The 17,048-nt window shown below is 36.5% G+C and overlaps 2 protein-coding genes across 3 annotated transcripts in view; both read left to right on the top strand.

Moving 5' to 3' along the window:
* The window catches only part of meak7 (MTOR associated protein, eak-7 homolog), a 514,074-nt gene that overhangs the window by 402,403 nt on the left and 94,623 nt on the right, over positions 1-17,048 (top strand). The gene's annotated exons all lie outside the window — the stretch shown is intronic.
* The window catches only part of LOC114658113 (1-phosphatidylinositol 4,5-bisphosphate phosphodiesterase gamma-2-like), a 198,976-nt gene that overhangs the window by 178,619 nt on the left and 3,309 nt on the right, over positions 1-17,048 (top strand). Inside the window, exons 25-32 of the mRNA XM_028810160.2 lie at positions 4,499-4,665; positions 5,142-5,244; positions 10,633-10,833; positions 10,980-11,116; positions 12,277-12,391; positions 12,640-12,807; positions 13,343-13,431; positions 15,099-15,289. Of these exons, the coding sequence (XP_028665993.1) occupies positions 4,499-4,665; positions 5,142-5,244; positions 10,633-10,833; positions 10,980-11,116; positions 12,277-12,391; positions 12,640-12,807; positions 13,343-13,431; positions 15,099-15,289 (1,171 nt within the window). The remainder of the gene's footprint in view (positions 1-4,498; positions 4,666-5,141; positions 5,245-10,632; positions 10,834-10,979; positions 11,117-12,276; positions 12,392-12,639; positions 12,808-13,342; positions 13,432-15,098; positions 15,290-17,048) is intronic.

The raw sequence follows: 17,048 nt of genomic DNA, 5'->3' as shown, positions 1-17,048 counted from the left end.
AAGCAGCGCGGAGAAAAGAGACTCAAATGCGTTGGACAGAAAAAAGAGCAAAAAAGAATAATCGAGGTGCAAATTCAGAAAATAAGGAAAGTAATTGTCAGCCTGGAACAAGTGGAATTGAAAAAAAGCACGTCCAATCCGGCTCAAAATTAAAAGACAATGAGTAAAATGACAAAGTAGAACTTCATAATAACGTTTACAAACGTTGGCGCTAAACACATGCTGAGCAGGTTAGAGACTATGAAACCAGGGAAATTAGAAAGGCTAAAAAAAAAACAAAAAAAAAACTGCGCTATACACATGTGGAGAAAGTTAAAGGATATGAAAGTAGGAAAATTAGAAAATATAAAAAAAGAAAATAAAAATCGCAGTAGCGCAAACAAACAAACTGCCTAATTTAACTATGTACCAGTCTAACTGGTTTTGCACAATAATTACTACACTATTGCACCTTAACACTTAATTCTACTTTATTCACATAATTGTACTTATTTATTATGTTCTATTATACTGTTACCTTTCAATCTATGACTTTTTCTTAATCTAACTGATATTCTTCTAACTTTGCACAGTTTTTGATAAGCGGATCAGGATGCATTTCACTGCATGTTGTCCTGTATAACTATGCATGTGACAAATAAAGAATCTTGAGAATTTCAAAAACAGAGTTTACCGCACATGCATTTATTGGTTACTTTGTTCATGTATATATATTTATCTGTCTGCTTATTTAAAAAGCTACATTTACCCAAGGGATGTCAAAACCGTTCTGTCTAGCCCTTGTACATAAACCTAGAGAAAAGCTGGGGTATCACCTTGGTAACCCCATGTACTTTTGGAAATGTGAGAGGTAAATTGCACAACTTTACAGACAGGAGTCCAATGCAGAACTCTACTTACTTTTTTATTTTGTAAAAAAAAAATTATTAACTGCTGATGATGTAGATCGTTTTGTCTGTGCTGAAATTGCAAACAGAGAAACCTATCCTAACCTCATTAAAAAGATTCAGGATATTGGGACTCGCAAGATTACAAATATTGTTTTTACAGAAGTTCTGAAATAAAAGTGAAACTAATGAAATAGCAACAATTCAAAGAAAAAAAATCTTAAAAGTGTGTATGCGGAAAACCAAACACGGGGGTTGGCAAGCGAAGCGAGCAGGGGGCAAAGCCCCCTAGTAAACAAAAAATGCAACATACAAAAAAATCTAACAAAAAATAAATAAATAAATAGTAAATAGTTCATTTTAATGCAAAAAAAAAAATTGGATGTGAGTGTCAGTAGGCTTTGCGTCCTAGGAACCAAGTTACCCAAACTATTCTGTAACATTTCAGTAATATTTACCACTCTGATGCCGATCTTTCTGATCATAAAATAGGTCATTATGATGTCAATTGATGAGAAGAATTCATAATTTATTGCAGAATTACAGTATTTGAGGGTTACTGTAGAATGCCTCTTTCTCTTGCATGATTTGTCTCAAAAACTAATCACCACATCGACATCTCAAAGCAGGCTTAAATTTCGAGTTTGGTATTTTTCCGTCCACGCCATCCTCAAGAAACTGACACACACCCATCATCGATACAGCGATGTTTTCGGTGTCGGGGAACTTAAAAAAATTGAGATCCGTCGAAAACCGGAGTTCAACATTTTTGATGAATCTAAAGCTTTCGTTCCTCCCCCATAGATGATAGGTTATGGTAGGGGGGCACAGAACAAAAAATCCTAAATTTCAAAGAGACAAAATCAGAAACCAAAGTTTTCAGAATCAAAAGTTTTAAGTATTCAATTTCAGAGACCACAAACTTATTTAAAATTAAAAGTGACAAAAACTATCTGAAAATCACAATTTAGACTAAAGTAATGCCACTGCAACTATCCAAGAAAGCTGCTGCATACAGTATTTTGCTTTCACGTCATTGCAATATGAATTACCACAGCACCGATAAGTAATTTAGAAGCAAACGACCGAGGGCCTCATTTATAAAACTGCATGGATTCAAGTGTAAAAATGTGCACACCAAATGAACAGGAAAATGTCTATGCAAAAAAACTGAATAAAAAAGCTGGCTATGCACATTTCTACATAATATATCCTTTATATAGTAAATAACAATCATCTTGTAAAAATGCATATGAAAATGAGCATCAAACATCACCCTCAAACACCCATATATGGAGCATGCTAATCAGTGTCATGCACATGAAATCGCAGTGCTTAAGAACTTCACTGACTGGTAGAGCAGCCTCACTCCTGATGCACTGAGGCTAAGCAACCTACATTCAAGAATATCAGAATGTTCTCCACAACTGAAGTGTAAGATCATCCGTGGCATTTCATTGCCTCTGCTCTGTGTTCTGTGGACTGGAGAAAGGTGTAAGGCACCATCGTATGAGTGGGTAGCCACAATTACCTGGCACATGTAATAACATGATTGCTGTTACAATGAAAGTGCAGACCATATAAAAAACACTGAGGGTTTAGCCAACAAGATAGCCACCACATACAGTACCTTCACATTTGTCAAAACCATTTTGCCCCAAAGTAAATGAATCACAGGCTGACCCAGGCCACAGAGACACATTTCTTACCCACCTCATGGCACCACAGAAGATTTGCACAATATTGGAATGTAACTGCTCAGAGTTCACAAAAGCAGCTTCATTCTCGCTAGGACCCCTTATTAATACAGTAACCCACATGAAAAAGAATCAGATAAGGCAGGAAACTGAGTTTTTATGTTTGCAAAAATGTTATATAATTTATGTATGAGCACCCACCATACGAAAACTGGATGTTGTGCCTTGCCAGTCAGTCAATAGCTTCCAGCACACCAGGCATAATGGAGCTGAAGCTCGATGGAGATATTACTGGCCAATACACTGAGAACTGACAACAGGTAGTCGATATAAACTGTCAAAAAAAAAATTCTTCAGTGCAAATTCACTGCATTGGCCCTCTTATACAAGAACTAAAAAAGTCTGTACATCATATTCCTTACTTTTGAGGTGTAATATGTTTGTCATATCAAAGCACATAACAATAATGGAATAATAATGGCTTGGTAATATGAATTATTATGCATGCAAGTCATCATTTAGCTGGTTTGGCTGCATTTTACTGCTTGATCAAGGGAGTCATCACTTTACAGTGTCTCCAAAATTTTACATAAGTATGGGTCAGAGTGGCCATAAATACAAGCATGATACCCCATCATGTGTTCTTTTATAAATCTCAACATATGCATGGAACATTGCGCACACACATTTCAAGCTTCTTTTCATGCATACGCAAGTATTATAAATAAGGCCCCTGTTCTTAAAGAGAATGAAAAAATAATAGTGGGTTAGGGATAATTGAAAAATACACAACAAAAACAAATCACAAACAAAGGATTGTTTGAGAAGTTATAAAACCAACACAAAATGAAAAGTCCAAATATTATTCCACTTTTACAGTAAAGCAGGAACAACCAAAAATCAGTCTGACTGTCTGGTTGCGGGCTTTTTTTCATTGCAAGCTGGAATGCTAAACTAAAGAGTATGAAATGTATGCAATATATATTTCCGTTCCCACTCATACAGCATCAATATGCCTTATACTGTGACAAAATAGTGACAAAGTCACTATATAGTGATGTTTTACATATAAATCAGAAGACTAAAAGAGCTCCTCCATTCCTACACAAAAAACATGAGCAACTTTATTTTTTGAATATCTGACTTGCTTATCAAGAGCAAAAACAAGTCAATGATCTAAATGTAGTAACTGGCTTCTAGGAGTGTTGATTGCAATGAAATTCCATTTTCATTAGATTCTCTTGTACTGAGTTTAAAAATGCTTCTCTCATCATGTTCCTGCATTAAATTTGAAATATATAAAAAAATATTACTTAAACTTTTTGTTGCTAAATTATCAAGAAACTGTGAATTAGCAAATAAGCAGCTGAAACTTTTACCCTCCCAAATATTTGACTGGCTATACAGTCAGTCAGTCAGTCATTTTCCAACCCGCTATATCCAGACATGGGGGTCTGCTGGAGCCAATCCCAGCCAGCACAGGGTGCAAGACAGAAACAAATCCTGGGCAGGTTGCCAGCCCATTGCAGGGCACACACACACAATAGGGACAATTTAGGATCGCTAATGCTCCTAACCTGCATGTCTTTGGACTGTGGGAGGAAACCGGAGCACCCAGAGGAAACCCATGCAGACACAGGGAAAACATGCAAACTCCACACAGGGAGGGCCCGGGAAGCGAACTCAGGTCTCCTAACTGCGAGGCAGTAGCGCTACTACTGCACCATCATGCCGCCCACTGGCTATACATTTTTACAAAAATATTAAATTGACTAATCTGGATAGCATATCTGCAAATAAGTACTTCAATATGATGCCGGTCATTTGATTGCTTGCGGCGGTTTCAATAATTATTAGCATGGTTCAAATATTTTGCTTGCTTATCTTGTAATTTTTTGTGTTTTATCTAAAAAGCTAAAACCCAACAAAGAAAGAATGGAATGAATTTCGTATTTACCCTGCAGCCCAGTGTGGACGACAGTCTGCCTATGGATATCGCAACAGAAACAGTGGAAGATCAATTTGAGTGGTACAATGTGGTGTGGAACATTACACAGAAAAAACTCATTGAGCAATGTAAGGTACGTTTTATGTGGGACTATTTTTATAACCCCATATACACAAAAAATATCAACATACTTTGTTTCAGTCTTTTGTGAATAAAACTTGAACAATGTAGTTCAATCCATAAATGGCACAAGATGCATAGTTTACTTAATGCACATACTTGTTCAAATAGACATGTTGTTATTTTTAGTACAAGAAAACTTTCACCCTTTGTTTAAACTGGGAAATAAGCTTTGTAAGCTTAATAGTGCTTTGATGTTTATTCGGTTCACGTAGATATGCTATACTTCAAATAGTACAGAATATGTGTATAAAGAAAGTATATTTTAGGCTGATACTACAGTCAATTCTGTGTGCTTGTTTTCTGTGTTCAGAGAAAAAGTAGTGATAGGTTGCAGTCATACTACTTTTTTGGATGGCATGATTGAGAACAGGCCAAGTATTTTGCTGTTTCCTGTGATAACCTAAACTGCACATTCTTTTCAAACAGATTGAACAGAAAAAACAAAGTGAGAAGAAGTATGAGGTCGCTATTGAAATGTCTGACCTAATTATTTATTGCCAGCCAAGAAGCAAAGAAAAGGAGTCTTTTGGTATGTCAAAAACTGTTTTCTTTCTTTTAAGGAGACATCTACTGAAAGAACAGGATATTCTTACATCGGTGAACAGCACTGTAAATGATGTTAAAACATTAAATATTTTGTGATGGAAGGTATCTTTATCGTACCACTCATACCTGGAACAAAATGTGTATACATCTATTTATATTAAAGTAGGGTCTATTGGCCAAAAATGCACAAATATATAAAGCAAATCCTATTTCTTCATATTAGCCAGCTATTACGTGCTCTGTGTATATGGTGTGGACGGCTTCTCTTCTGGGGAGAACAAACACTTTTGTTTAGATGTAATTTATATAGAACTTAAAAAACTGGACCTCTAGTCCTCCCAAAATCAAGGTTCCAGTCCCAGTAGTGTATGAGACCAGCAGGTTGCAGCATTGCATGTTCTTGAAAGGCAAAGGATGCCAGAGCTGTCATTCTTCTTTTTTTCTATTACCTAATCAGCTTCTACAACTTGCCTCACATTCAGTAGATGTCATTGGTCTTTTTTTCATTCTGCCATATCACCTTCTTGATCAATTTGCCTATGCAGTTTTCCATAAGAAAGACTGAAAAAATCAATATCTTTACCACAGCTACTGATAGCCATATTTTTTTGCAACACCAGCACATATCACATCACAGGCTTTTTATTAAGTCAAAGATCAACTTCTTCCTATCATAAAATCAGCTTCTGCAATTTGCCTCACGCTTAGCAGATGTTACTTCTGTTTTTCTTTCTGCCGTGTCATCTTCTTAATCAGTTTCATGTGCACTTTGCCATTTAGAAGGCGCAAACCCCATTTTTTACTTCACCAGCTTGCATCACAACATAAGCTTTTCATTAAGACCAACACCCAAGTTTAGCCACTGTAGTTCGCAAGCATAGCACTTTATAAATAAATATATATATATATATATATATATATATATATATATATATATATATATATATATATATATATATATATAGTAGATAGGTTAATTTACTGCATATTGTGATATTGTTATTTTGTGTTTTGCTATGACATAATTTTGTTTTATGCATGGTCATCGCCATTTCGTGATACTGCTGTTACCAGGCAGCACCTGGACCATCAGTGCTTCCTTTTGACTTACAGTTTGTGTCTTCCATCTGCTAATCCATTTACTTTTAATTTTCACACCGATATCAGTTAAGGCAGAACACAATTCTGTATGCATGCTTTCCAGATACTGCAAGTTCAACCACAATCCTGGCTCTTTTTCTTTTTTTCCATTCTGTCATGGTACATAAAACATCACACATCAATCAGAGGAGCCTCCCTTCTGTTTGCGAGGTACATAAAATATGCTTTCCTTGTGGCTGCATTTCACATATTTTATTTCCAGGTTAGCACTGATTGGATATCAGTGTGGTAATGCGTGACTCCGTACATTACCAATTTAAGTTAAAAGCTACACTAAGCCAAACATCATTGTTTATAAGGATAAAAGTATGCCAGCATAAAGAAGGGCGCTTACCGTTTGTGTGTTGAAGGCGCTGCCACGGGAACATGCAAAGGAGACCCTTCTCGGAACATAGGCCGTCTGAGCAGGAGTGCGCTGTGAGGCATACGTGGAGCTGGTATAATGGACAGTGCGGGTTCCTCCACAGGTGTCCATTGCAGGTGGTTTAAGGTACAGTACACCAGGAAGAGAAAGCCAGCATCTGTATTTGTAATTGAGGCTGAGACCGAGACAAAGATAAGAATCCCGTATTCTAAGTAAATAAAGTTTACGTACTGGAGCGTTGGCAACTGGCGTGCTTGAGCTCAACATAACAGTTGGCTGCTTTTGGGGCAAACGCGCGCGAGCTACCGGCAGGGTCTGATTTTAAATATGAAACTGCTCTGGGCATACAGTGATCCCTCCTCGATCGCAGGGGTTGCATTCCAGAACCTGCCGTGAAAAGTGAAAATCCGCGAAGTAAAAACGATATGTTTATATGGTTATTTTTATATTGTTACTCTTGGGTTTGCACAGAAACATAGGAGGTTGTAGAGACAGGAACTTTATTCAAACACTGCAAACAAACATTTGTCTCTTTTTCAAAAGTTTAAACTGTGCTCCAAGACATGACAGAGATGACAGTTCTGTCTCACAATTAAAAGAATGAAAACATATCTTCCTCTTCAAAGGAATGCGCGTCAGGAGCAGAGAATGTCAGAGAGAGAGAAAAGCAAACAATCAAAAATCAATAGGTGCTGTTTGGGCTTTTAAGTATGCAAAGCACGGCGTGCGGGAAGCATATCACACAACAAAGTAGCCGCAAGTAAGCCCGGCAAGGAAGGGAGCAATGTGAAGGTAGTCTTTCAGCATTTTTTAGAGGAGCGTCCATATCCTCTAGGGGTGCGAACAGCCCCCCTGCTCACAATATATTTTAAGCCCTTATAAACAGTTATACAGCATAAACCCTTTATATTCTCTTAGATATTAGGTAAGATTCGTTGAAATTATGTATGTAAACACACTGTTTATATACTACACACAAACATATGTATCGTATATCATTGAGGAGTTTTATTTAATACGTAATACGTAATACGTGCTCTGTCTGGGTAGCTTCTCAGCCATCCGCCAATAGCGTCCCTTGTATGAAATCAACTGGGCAAACCAACTGAGGGAGCATGTACCAGAAATTAAAAGACCCATTGTCCTCAGACATCCACGAACCAGCAAAAAATCCGCAATATATATTTAGATATGCTTACATATAAAATCCGTGATAGAGTGAAGCCGCGAAAGTTGAAGAGCGATATAGCGAGGGATTACTGTATTGCGATGTGTGGCATGAACATGCCAGCGTCTACCTGGATAGGTGCGTGGGGTAGACGGGGGTGGCAGACTGGCTGGATAATCTTGCCGGTTTTATTTAAAGAGTTGCCGACCAACAGGGGGCGTCAGTGAACCTAAAAGATAGGTAGGGTTTAGTACTGCTGAGCTGTAGAAGGAGCAGTTGTTTTACTTGACGGCTTTGTAAATATTTTCATTTTCTTTTTGTACATATGAATCTTCGAGTGATGGTTTTGGTGGAGGTATACATACATTTTTGGCTTAGTGATAGTTTTTTTGGAACTGATGCAATTGTTTGTTTGTTTTTTTTGTATATACACAAACTAGATTTTTCTGGTACATGTCTTTTGTTTATTTTCCCCCCTTTTGAAGAACTTCCCAAGCCAGGGATAAAGAAGGAAGACTGTCTTTATTGTTGGAATGTGTATATGTAGATTTTGCCAGTTACCTAGTGGAGTATAGAGCACTGAGGAGTGCACTGTACATACTGTAAATACACACTTTTTTCTGTTTTTTTTTTCTTTTTGTTTCTATTTGCTTTTTGATACAGTGTCAGTGTTGAAGGGCTCTGACACTACTGTGTTCTTGTTGTACAGCACTCTTGTAAATAAACTTGCACCTGTCACCCATAAGTTTTAGAGCTGTGTCTTTTCTCTGCTGATCCTGTTTGGCTCATGAACTATCAGATGTCCAGAGTGTAGGTTGGGACCACTTTCCCATTACACAGGATATCACAATCACTTCTTACGTGGAAAGAGTATGTCCCTCCAAATTAATGCAAAATCATATCAGAGCAAATCGCAGATACAGTAGATTGGACTGAGTTGCTGGGGGTGTCAAACTATACACTATGAGCAAAGATTATGAAAATGAAATCTGCGACTGGAAATTTCTGGAAAAATCTTGTAGTGTGACAGGGGCTATTTCATCTGCTGTTTACCTGACTCATAACTTCCCATTGGTAGTATCTATAACTTACAGTATCTTTCTGGCTGAATTTAGTAGATAGCTGTGTGAGATATCTATCCTGGTTTAGTACTTTTTGAAGGTGGAATATTCCATCACCAATAAATGATGGACAATTTTGTCTGTGTCAGTAAATTTCAGAAGAATTGAACATTTTGTTAAAGGATACTCCATACATGTTTCTAGCGATTAAGATGAGAGAACAAACCATATACCATTTTTTGTTAAGACAATTTCTTTTTTACCATTTAGACTAATAGAAGCAAAACATTTTACCTTTTATCCCACTCAGGTGGAAGAAGAAGTAAAACAACAAATATGGCCAAATAAGGATAATTTCTCAGTACAAATACATTCATTTTAATTAATTTTTAACAAAGTCTCAGTATTTTTTTAGAGCGCATCTGTTTTTTTACTTAATAAAGTAAAAATCTGCATATTTTCTGGTGTTTGCAAATATGGACTCTTTCATTTCAATTTGCTTCTCACTTATTTAATTAATTCTGATCTTCATTTGTCATGGTCTATGTCTCTCCTTTCCTACTCAATCCACCGTTACAAATGTTAGGCTTTCCTATACTGCCTGTATCCACTGCTTAATAAAGTATTGTATTTTCCTGTATTTCATTGTAATATTTGCATTGTCAAGCACTTTAAAGTAAAGGGTTCATACATTACACAAAATACATTCAAATTAATTTACTTTAAAATAATAACATGCAAATGTTGATAAACAAAAGGAGATAATTCAATTCATCAGTTATATAGTCCAAATGTATCATCTACAGTACATACTTGTTTAAAGCTGTCAAGGCTTCTTCTTTTACAGTGTGTCTCAGTTCTTTGTTCCCTATTGCTACATACTGTACCTTTTGTGTTTTAATGCCTGGCTCATGCCTAGAATAAACATCTTCTTGATTTTCTTCACTGTCCTTGAATTCACAATTCAACTCTTAAGTGGAATAATTCTGCAGAATCAGCTTTATTGCCCTCTAGGACAAAAATACAAGAGGTCAGTAAAAATGCTCAAGTTGGTGAAAATATTTGACAACATAACTAAGTAAGTTAAATAATGTTTGGAATGGTCTAATCTAACCTGCTGTAACCTCACAGTACCAAGGCTTATTTATTGTATATCTTAAACAAGAGGTCGTGGAGAATGAATTGTTGAACAGGGAAGCAGCTTGCTAATCATTGCAAGGGTCGTATCTGAACGGTTAGGATCACATACCTCACTACGCCTATTGTGGAATATTTTCCTTTACTGATCTATCATTTAGGTTTCTTTCCCTTCTTTCAAATTAAACTGAGTTTAGTTTTTTCTCCAACTCAGGTGAGACATTTTTCGAGCACTGAATAATAAGTAATGTTTTAATGTGTCTTTATATTTCACAGCCATTCACATTCACTATGGCTTTTAGCCACTTTCAGCACTTCCCACTTTCCTGCTTACTCTTTTTAAAGGACACACTTGATGAAATCTTTAAAGCTTTCATTATATTTTTGTTGTGAAAACAATATTTACATGGTTTTTTTTCCTTCTTCTTATTGATATCCTTTTTTTTTTTTTTTTTTTTTTTTTTTTTTTTTTTTGTGCAGTTCGCTTTGATTATAGGGAAGTACGGTCATTTGTAGAAACCAAGGCCCCTACTGACACCAGAACAGACTTTCTCAGATACAACTGCAAGGCACTAAGTCGAATTTATCCAAAAGGTCAAAGAGTGGACTCATCAAACTATGATCCTTATATATTTTGGATGTGCGGTTGTCAGATGGTAGCACTGAACTTTCAGACTGCAGGTGAGGTTACCTAAAAGCCACATTGCAGATGGAGTAGAATATTTTCATCCTGGCTGTCTTTCAATTGTAGGATTATGTTTTCTTTCTTTTTATGTCCAGATTTTCATTGCTTATTTTTACATATATGTATATATTTTTTTATTTAGACAAATCTACACAGCTAAACAATGCTTTATTTAGACTAAATGGAAACAGTGGCTATATCTTACAACCAGAAGTACTTAGAAGTGACCACTATGACCAATCCTATGACAAAAATGTGAAACTAAAGATCCGTCTCAAAGTAAGTGCATGTGTTTGGCAGTGCTTTAATTGGATATATCACTTTTGACTGCTAATTATATATTTCTGTCTAAGATTTTAAAAATAATTAAAAGCACTTTATCTTGTATTAGACCTGAGACATATCCAACTCCATATTTTCAGTCTTATAACATTTGAACATTTGGGTAATCTCTCTGTTTGCATCCTTCAGTATGACTGGTGAGAAATTACACAGCGCCTTGCCCCTCCGGTTCACATTCTCACATGTAGAGGATTGTCACAAACTCTGGGCTTTGTTGTCAGATAGTCCCGTCCCGTATATGGCAAATCCCCATCTCAAGTGAGCAAGCAGGTTTCTGTCTTCTAAATGCAACTGCAGGGGTGTCATATTATGCAGAGCAGGCTGTTTCTATCTTAGCCTTGCTACATCCAAGCACAGAGTACAGCCAAATTAAAAATCCCATAATTTCCCATTACATATTCATAGAAAAACATTGCTTGATAATTAGATGTAGTTAGTGGCAATGGCAGAATAATGCTGGCAGATTCACAGTGTTTTGGGATTAATAGCAATCCAAGCTAAAACTCCTTCATTATGGAGTGTAAAACACAAGTCATCAAAAGATGGGTCCACAGTGGACATCCACTTTTAATGCTAATGACCTTTACAGGCTGCATAAAAACAAAATTAAAATGCTATACCTCTGGCATTCACTGGTTGAACGAAACATTATGTTGGTGTTACATTTAGTATTACTTTGCTGGAAAGAAAGATAACAAACATTATGTTCCTGATGCAGCCTCAGAATCCTTCTTTAGTGTCTCTTCAGTACTGGATACTGTAAAGCTGGCGATACACCCTGTACATGATGGAAGTTTACATTTTTGAGTGATTTTCTTTTGTCACATTACCAAAGCCAAATTGAACAATCAGATGGCTTAGATGGCCTGGACACACATAATTTAGTGTTTTATTATATAGTAGATACATACTTAATTAGCCAAGCTTTATTTGAGGAATGCAACAACCTTGACTTGTTCAGCCCACGGTCTTTTTTAACTTTAATAGTGTGTTTCCTTGGAGTTTAAGCTTCTTTTTTTGTATAATTAATTTTGATGCATCTCCATTGTGGCAATAAAAAATACATTTTAATCAAATCTGCTTTAATTTCTTCGAAGGTTATTGCTGCCCGTCATCTACCTAAAACTGGAAGAAGCATTGTAAGCCCTTTTGTGGAAGTAGAACTGTGTGAAAATAGTACTGAAGAAAACAGATACAAAACACTAGTTAAAAGTAAGTGATTTATGAGAACTGTTTAACTAAGACATTTACAACACCAGTATCAATTAAGTTAAACCAGCCGCAATATTAGGCACAAGAGCACCATATCCACTTTGGCTTTCATGTCACCTCTGGGCTCCCTGCTCTTTTCAAAATACCTTTCCATAGTAGTACTGTAAGTATTCCCCTAAAAATGGGGTTATGATCAGACTCTTGAAAAACTGATAATTTCTTTAAACCACTTTTTCACTAATCTGTAGAGGACAATGGCCTGAACCCTATATGGCCAGCACCACCAGAGATGGCTGAATTTGACGTGCGTGATCCAGACCTTGCATTTCTGCGCTTTGTGGTCAATGAGGAGGACGTATTCAGTGATCCCAATTTTCTGGCTCAAGCAACTTTCCCTGTTAAGGGACTCAAAACAGGTATTGTACCCTCCCATTAGATGCCCTCTCCACTATCTCAAAACAGAGTCTTTCAATATCCTACTTTCTCCAGCAACTACAAAAAAAAAACAAACTTTTAAGTATTTAATGCAGATTCCACTACTCAGTCCATCTAGGACAGGGGTCCCCAACCTTTCTCTCCATGTCTAGCATGTCGCGACTTTTTGTAAATAAATTTACCCCCATCCTGTTTTGTTTAGTTATATAAGTTTATTCTGCAACCATAATAAAGCGATTGACAAAGGGGAAATTTTGAGGTGCATTTTTTAACATTTTTATTTTAAGTTCAAATAACAATAATAATAACATGTAATATTGCTATTTCACTTACTGTATTTAAAAAAAATAAATGGTGTTAGAAATAATTTCAATATAGAGAATTTTTATTTTGGTGTGATGCTTTTTAGAGAAGTTTACATAATTAAAAGGACCTGTTTTAAAGGACATTTTTAATTTTACAGACTTTAGCACATTCCTGTAGATTTTATTTTATTTTATTTTTTCCTCCCTGAAGGATACAGATCTGTTCCTTTGGAAAATGGTTTCAGTGAAAATTTAGAACTGGCTGCCCTTCTTGTTTACATTGAGGTTAGCCCATTTGAGGTAAATGTTTTTTTGCCTTCTGCAATATATATTTAACACCTTGGATTCTGTGCATGATAAAAAAAGATCAGTCTGTATGTAATTTACAACATGTACAATAAAACAGAAATCAAAAATATCTGTTTTGTTGAGAATTAAATTTTGTAGATTTAAGAGATTCAAATTAAAACATAAATACTCAAAAGTCCACATAGTGCCACAGGGGATTTGAGATGTTCTACTTAGGGTGCACATAGGATTTTAAATCTCTGATTGTGTCACTATGTGATAAATAAGTAGATGCCTAGGCATTGCACCAACTGATCAGAAAACATCAGGGTTGTTATTTACAATGGATTGGAATGCTCATTTTCACAAACATTTTGGAATATTGTGTAGTAAATACAAATCAAATGTCAAGACCTCGGCTACCATCCATTGAATTCTAGGATAGCGAAGTGAGGGAACCAATCCTGTCAGAATCAACTCAAGGCAAGAGTCAAACATAAATGTGGTAACAGTCAGTCTTTGGGATGCTTGTGTACTTACCCACTCTTACTCTTTCTAGACCAATTTAGAAAAACAGCCCAAGGCAAGTTACTGGATCAGGTTTGGAGCACCAACTGAAAGCAAAGATAGTGATACAATTACATAAACCTTTGCTGATCAGTATTTATCAGATGGAATGCGTTGTGACTCTTTGACACCTGTAAACATGCCACCGACATAATAGACTCAACTCTGATGTCAGAAAATATTAAAAAGATGTTAAACAGATGTGTTGTGCAATCCAACAGTTCTTTTCCCAGAGAAAGACCAAAGACTAAAACTGTATTTATCTTTTGAGAAAGAGTTGGCTTTCTTGAGAGTCTTCTCTGGGGACAATATTTAATCAGTTTTAATTGCCCAGTCTATGGTAGTTTATCAGAAGCTGGCAACAGTTGTTTGTACCATCAAATGAAAAATAGTTCTGTCACTTTCTGATGTGTGATGAAGGCTACAGCTGATGCAATGCTTAAGGACAGGCATCAGCACTCTACAATATTCTATTGTACTCACTCACTCCAATATCGTACACTTCAATTGACCAATCAAATGAACAGTTTTATCTTCAGATTCAGTGATGCCCATTCATTTCATAGGTGAAATTGTTTTACACTTTTTTTCTCAAATTAAATAAAACAGGCAAGCACTTGGAATGTAGACTTTCTTTGTTGAGAACTGATAGTGACTGTTCCTTAATTTAATGAGACAACGGTAAAGGTCATAATTCTAGTGCATCTGCATTTTTCTAGTTGAAGATAATAGGTTTTGTCCCACCTTCATTTTAATTTTCAAGTCTTCACATAATTATGTTGTTACATACACTGTGTAAAGTGTAAAAGTGTGTACACTGCTTTTGTAGAGGTTAATATAAGGCATACTGTATTATTTATGACTTCTGCCTCAAAATCATTGCTTCAGCACCAAAAATACAATTAATTACTTTTTGAAATATAATTTAAAATATGCAAATTACACTTGAACTATACCAAATCATTTATTTTTGGTATTTGTTTCTCTATGTCCATCTCTAAAATGTGTACTGTATTTAAACACACAAGACTTTTAGCAAACTGCAACATACTATATATTCTTTTTAGCACATTTCAGATTTCCTGATAGAATATTTCCTTTTTCTTCTCCAGAAAGCTGAGGAGGAGCTGTATTCATCATCTCTTCAGCTTCGCAAGCGACAAGCAGAATTGTCCAATGAGCTGTTCTTGTATGATTCCCAACACAACTTGAAGAAAGGAGCTCACTTCCGGGATGACTTGGTGAGGGAGTTTGACAGAAATGAGGCTCAGCTACATAAAATCCAAGATACCTGCAATCAAAGGTACGCACTCTAACAGGGATTTTTGTGGTAGGATTAAAAACATCAGTTGCATGCAGACCTGTAGACTGATGATTGCCAAAAGCCTTAATTTAAAATTACCCAGAGGATGGTTATTTTTATCAAGTAATTTAAAATATAAAATAGTGTTTTAAATTATTTTATCATCAAGCCCTGTACATGCAAACTTTAATCACATTTTTAAAGGCAACATATTTAAAAGTGTGGCCCTGGGAAAAGAGAAAATCCAAAAAGGTAAATGTAATGGGTGATGGAAAGTGGTAGAGGGCTGAGATGATGAGGTAGTCAAAAAACTAGCCCAGGTACATAAATCTGGTCAAAAATGCAGACAAAACAAAACCAAGACAAACATCAAAGTCAAGAGAAAGAGATATTGAGGTCCTAAAATCAAAAAGGTACAGTAAGTACAGTGTGTGGAGGAGAGTGGTAGAGGGCTGAGATGATTGGTGTGGCGACAGGGAGTGCTCCAGCTCTCCAAACACCTGAAACAAGGGCTCGGACACAAGTGTAAATGCATAAAAACTTTTATTGTGGGAAACTCTTTGCAAATGTTTCCCACCACCAATACAAGTACAGAAATAAGCAACACACTGCAATGCTTTTTTTTCTTCTCTGTCTCTTGCTCTGTCTTTCGGTCACTGCCTCCTCCACAGAAGCTTTATCCTCCTTCCCCTGACACTGGCTCCCAGAGCAGTGGCAGGCAGCTCCTTTTGTGTCCCACCCAGAAGCACTTTCAGTATTCCGAAGCTGTAGTTCGGAAACACATCATGGTGAGGAGAGAGCCCAACAAAGTAGGGCCCCCCAGTCCCTGCAGCACCCATGGAATCCAGCAGGTCTAAGCCTGCAAATTCCAAGTCCCATGATGCCCTGTGGGAAACCGTGGCACTGCTGCAAACCTTCCATCTCGAGGGCGTCCTGGCTGGGTAAGGACGTCGGTTGTCTGTCACATGGGGTAGTTGAAAAACTAGCCAGGGTGAATAAGTCTTGTCAAAAATGCAGACAAAACAAAACTAAGACAAAGTCAGGGTAAAGAGACCTTGAGGTCTGAACTATAACTATGAGCTTATTCACTAAATATACTGTATAATTGAATTTTTCATCATATATTATTTTACTTATATCCAAAATTTTGAATTGTGAAAGCTGTAAAATTGATCTGTTTTCATTTGCAGATATATCAATGAAAGTACTGTAATTTGTATTATGGCTTCTGAACAAACAATAATGAATTATTACACACTTATACAGTCAGTCTAATCTACCCCGAACATTTGAAAATTAGCCATTTATAACACAAACATGCTCCTTTTAATCAGAAAGTAGATTTTATCTGTTTGATATGTTTTTCTAGAGATGGTATGTTTTTGTATAACGAATCAGCGAGTCCACATCACTACAGTTAAAGCTTTGTACTGTGGTGAAAGAGGAAATAGGTTTGTCCTAAAAAGCCAAAAAGGTAAGTGGAGTAGCTGAAGGAATGTGGTAGACTGCTGAGATGACAGGAAAGTCAAAAAAACTAGCTAGGGTTTTTTTCACAGGTCAAATATGGTACCAAACTAAGGCAAAAATTGAAGTCAAGGAAACAAGAACATGAAGTCCCAATGATAAGTAAGAGCTTATTCCAAAACTATATACTGTTGTTATATGTCCTCACAGGTGGCACAGTGGTAGTGCTGCTGCTTTGCAGTAAGGAGACTGTGGAGGATTGTGGGTTCGCTTCCCAGTTCCTCCCTGTGTGGAT

Source organism: Erpetoichthys calabaricus, chromosome 9 (genome assembly GCF_900747795.2).
Source record: "Erpetoichthys calabaricus chromosome 9, fErpCal1.3, whole genome shotgun sequence".
NCBI lineage: Eukaryota > Metazoa > Chordata > Cladistia > Polypteriformes > Polypteridae > Erpetoichthys > Erpetoichthys calabaricus.
Note: the sequence above shows the minus strand (reverse complement) of the source record. Positions and strands in the feature narration are given on the sequence as shown.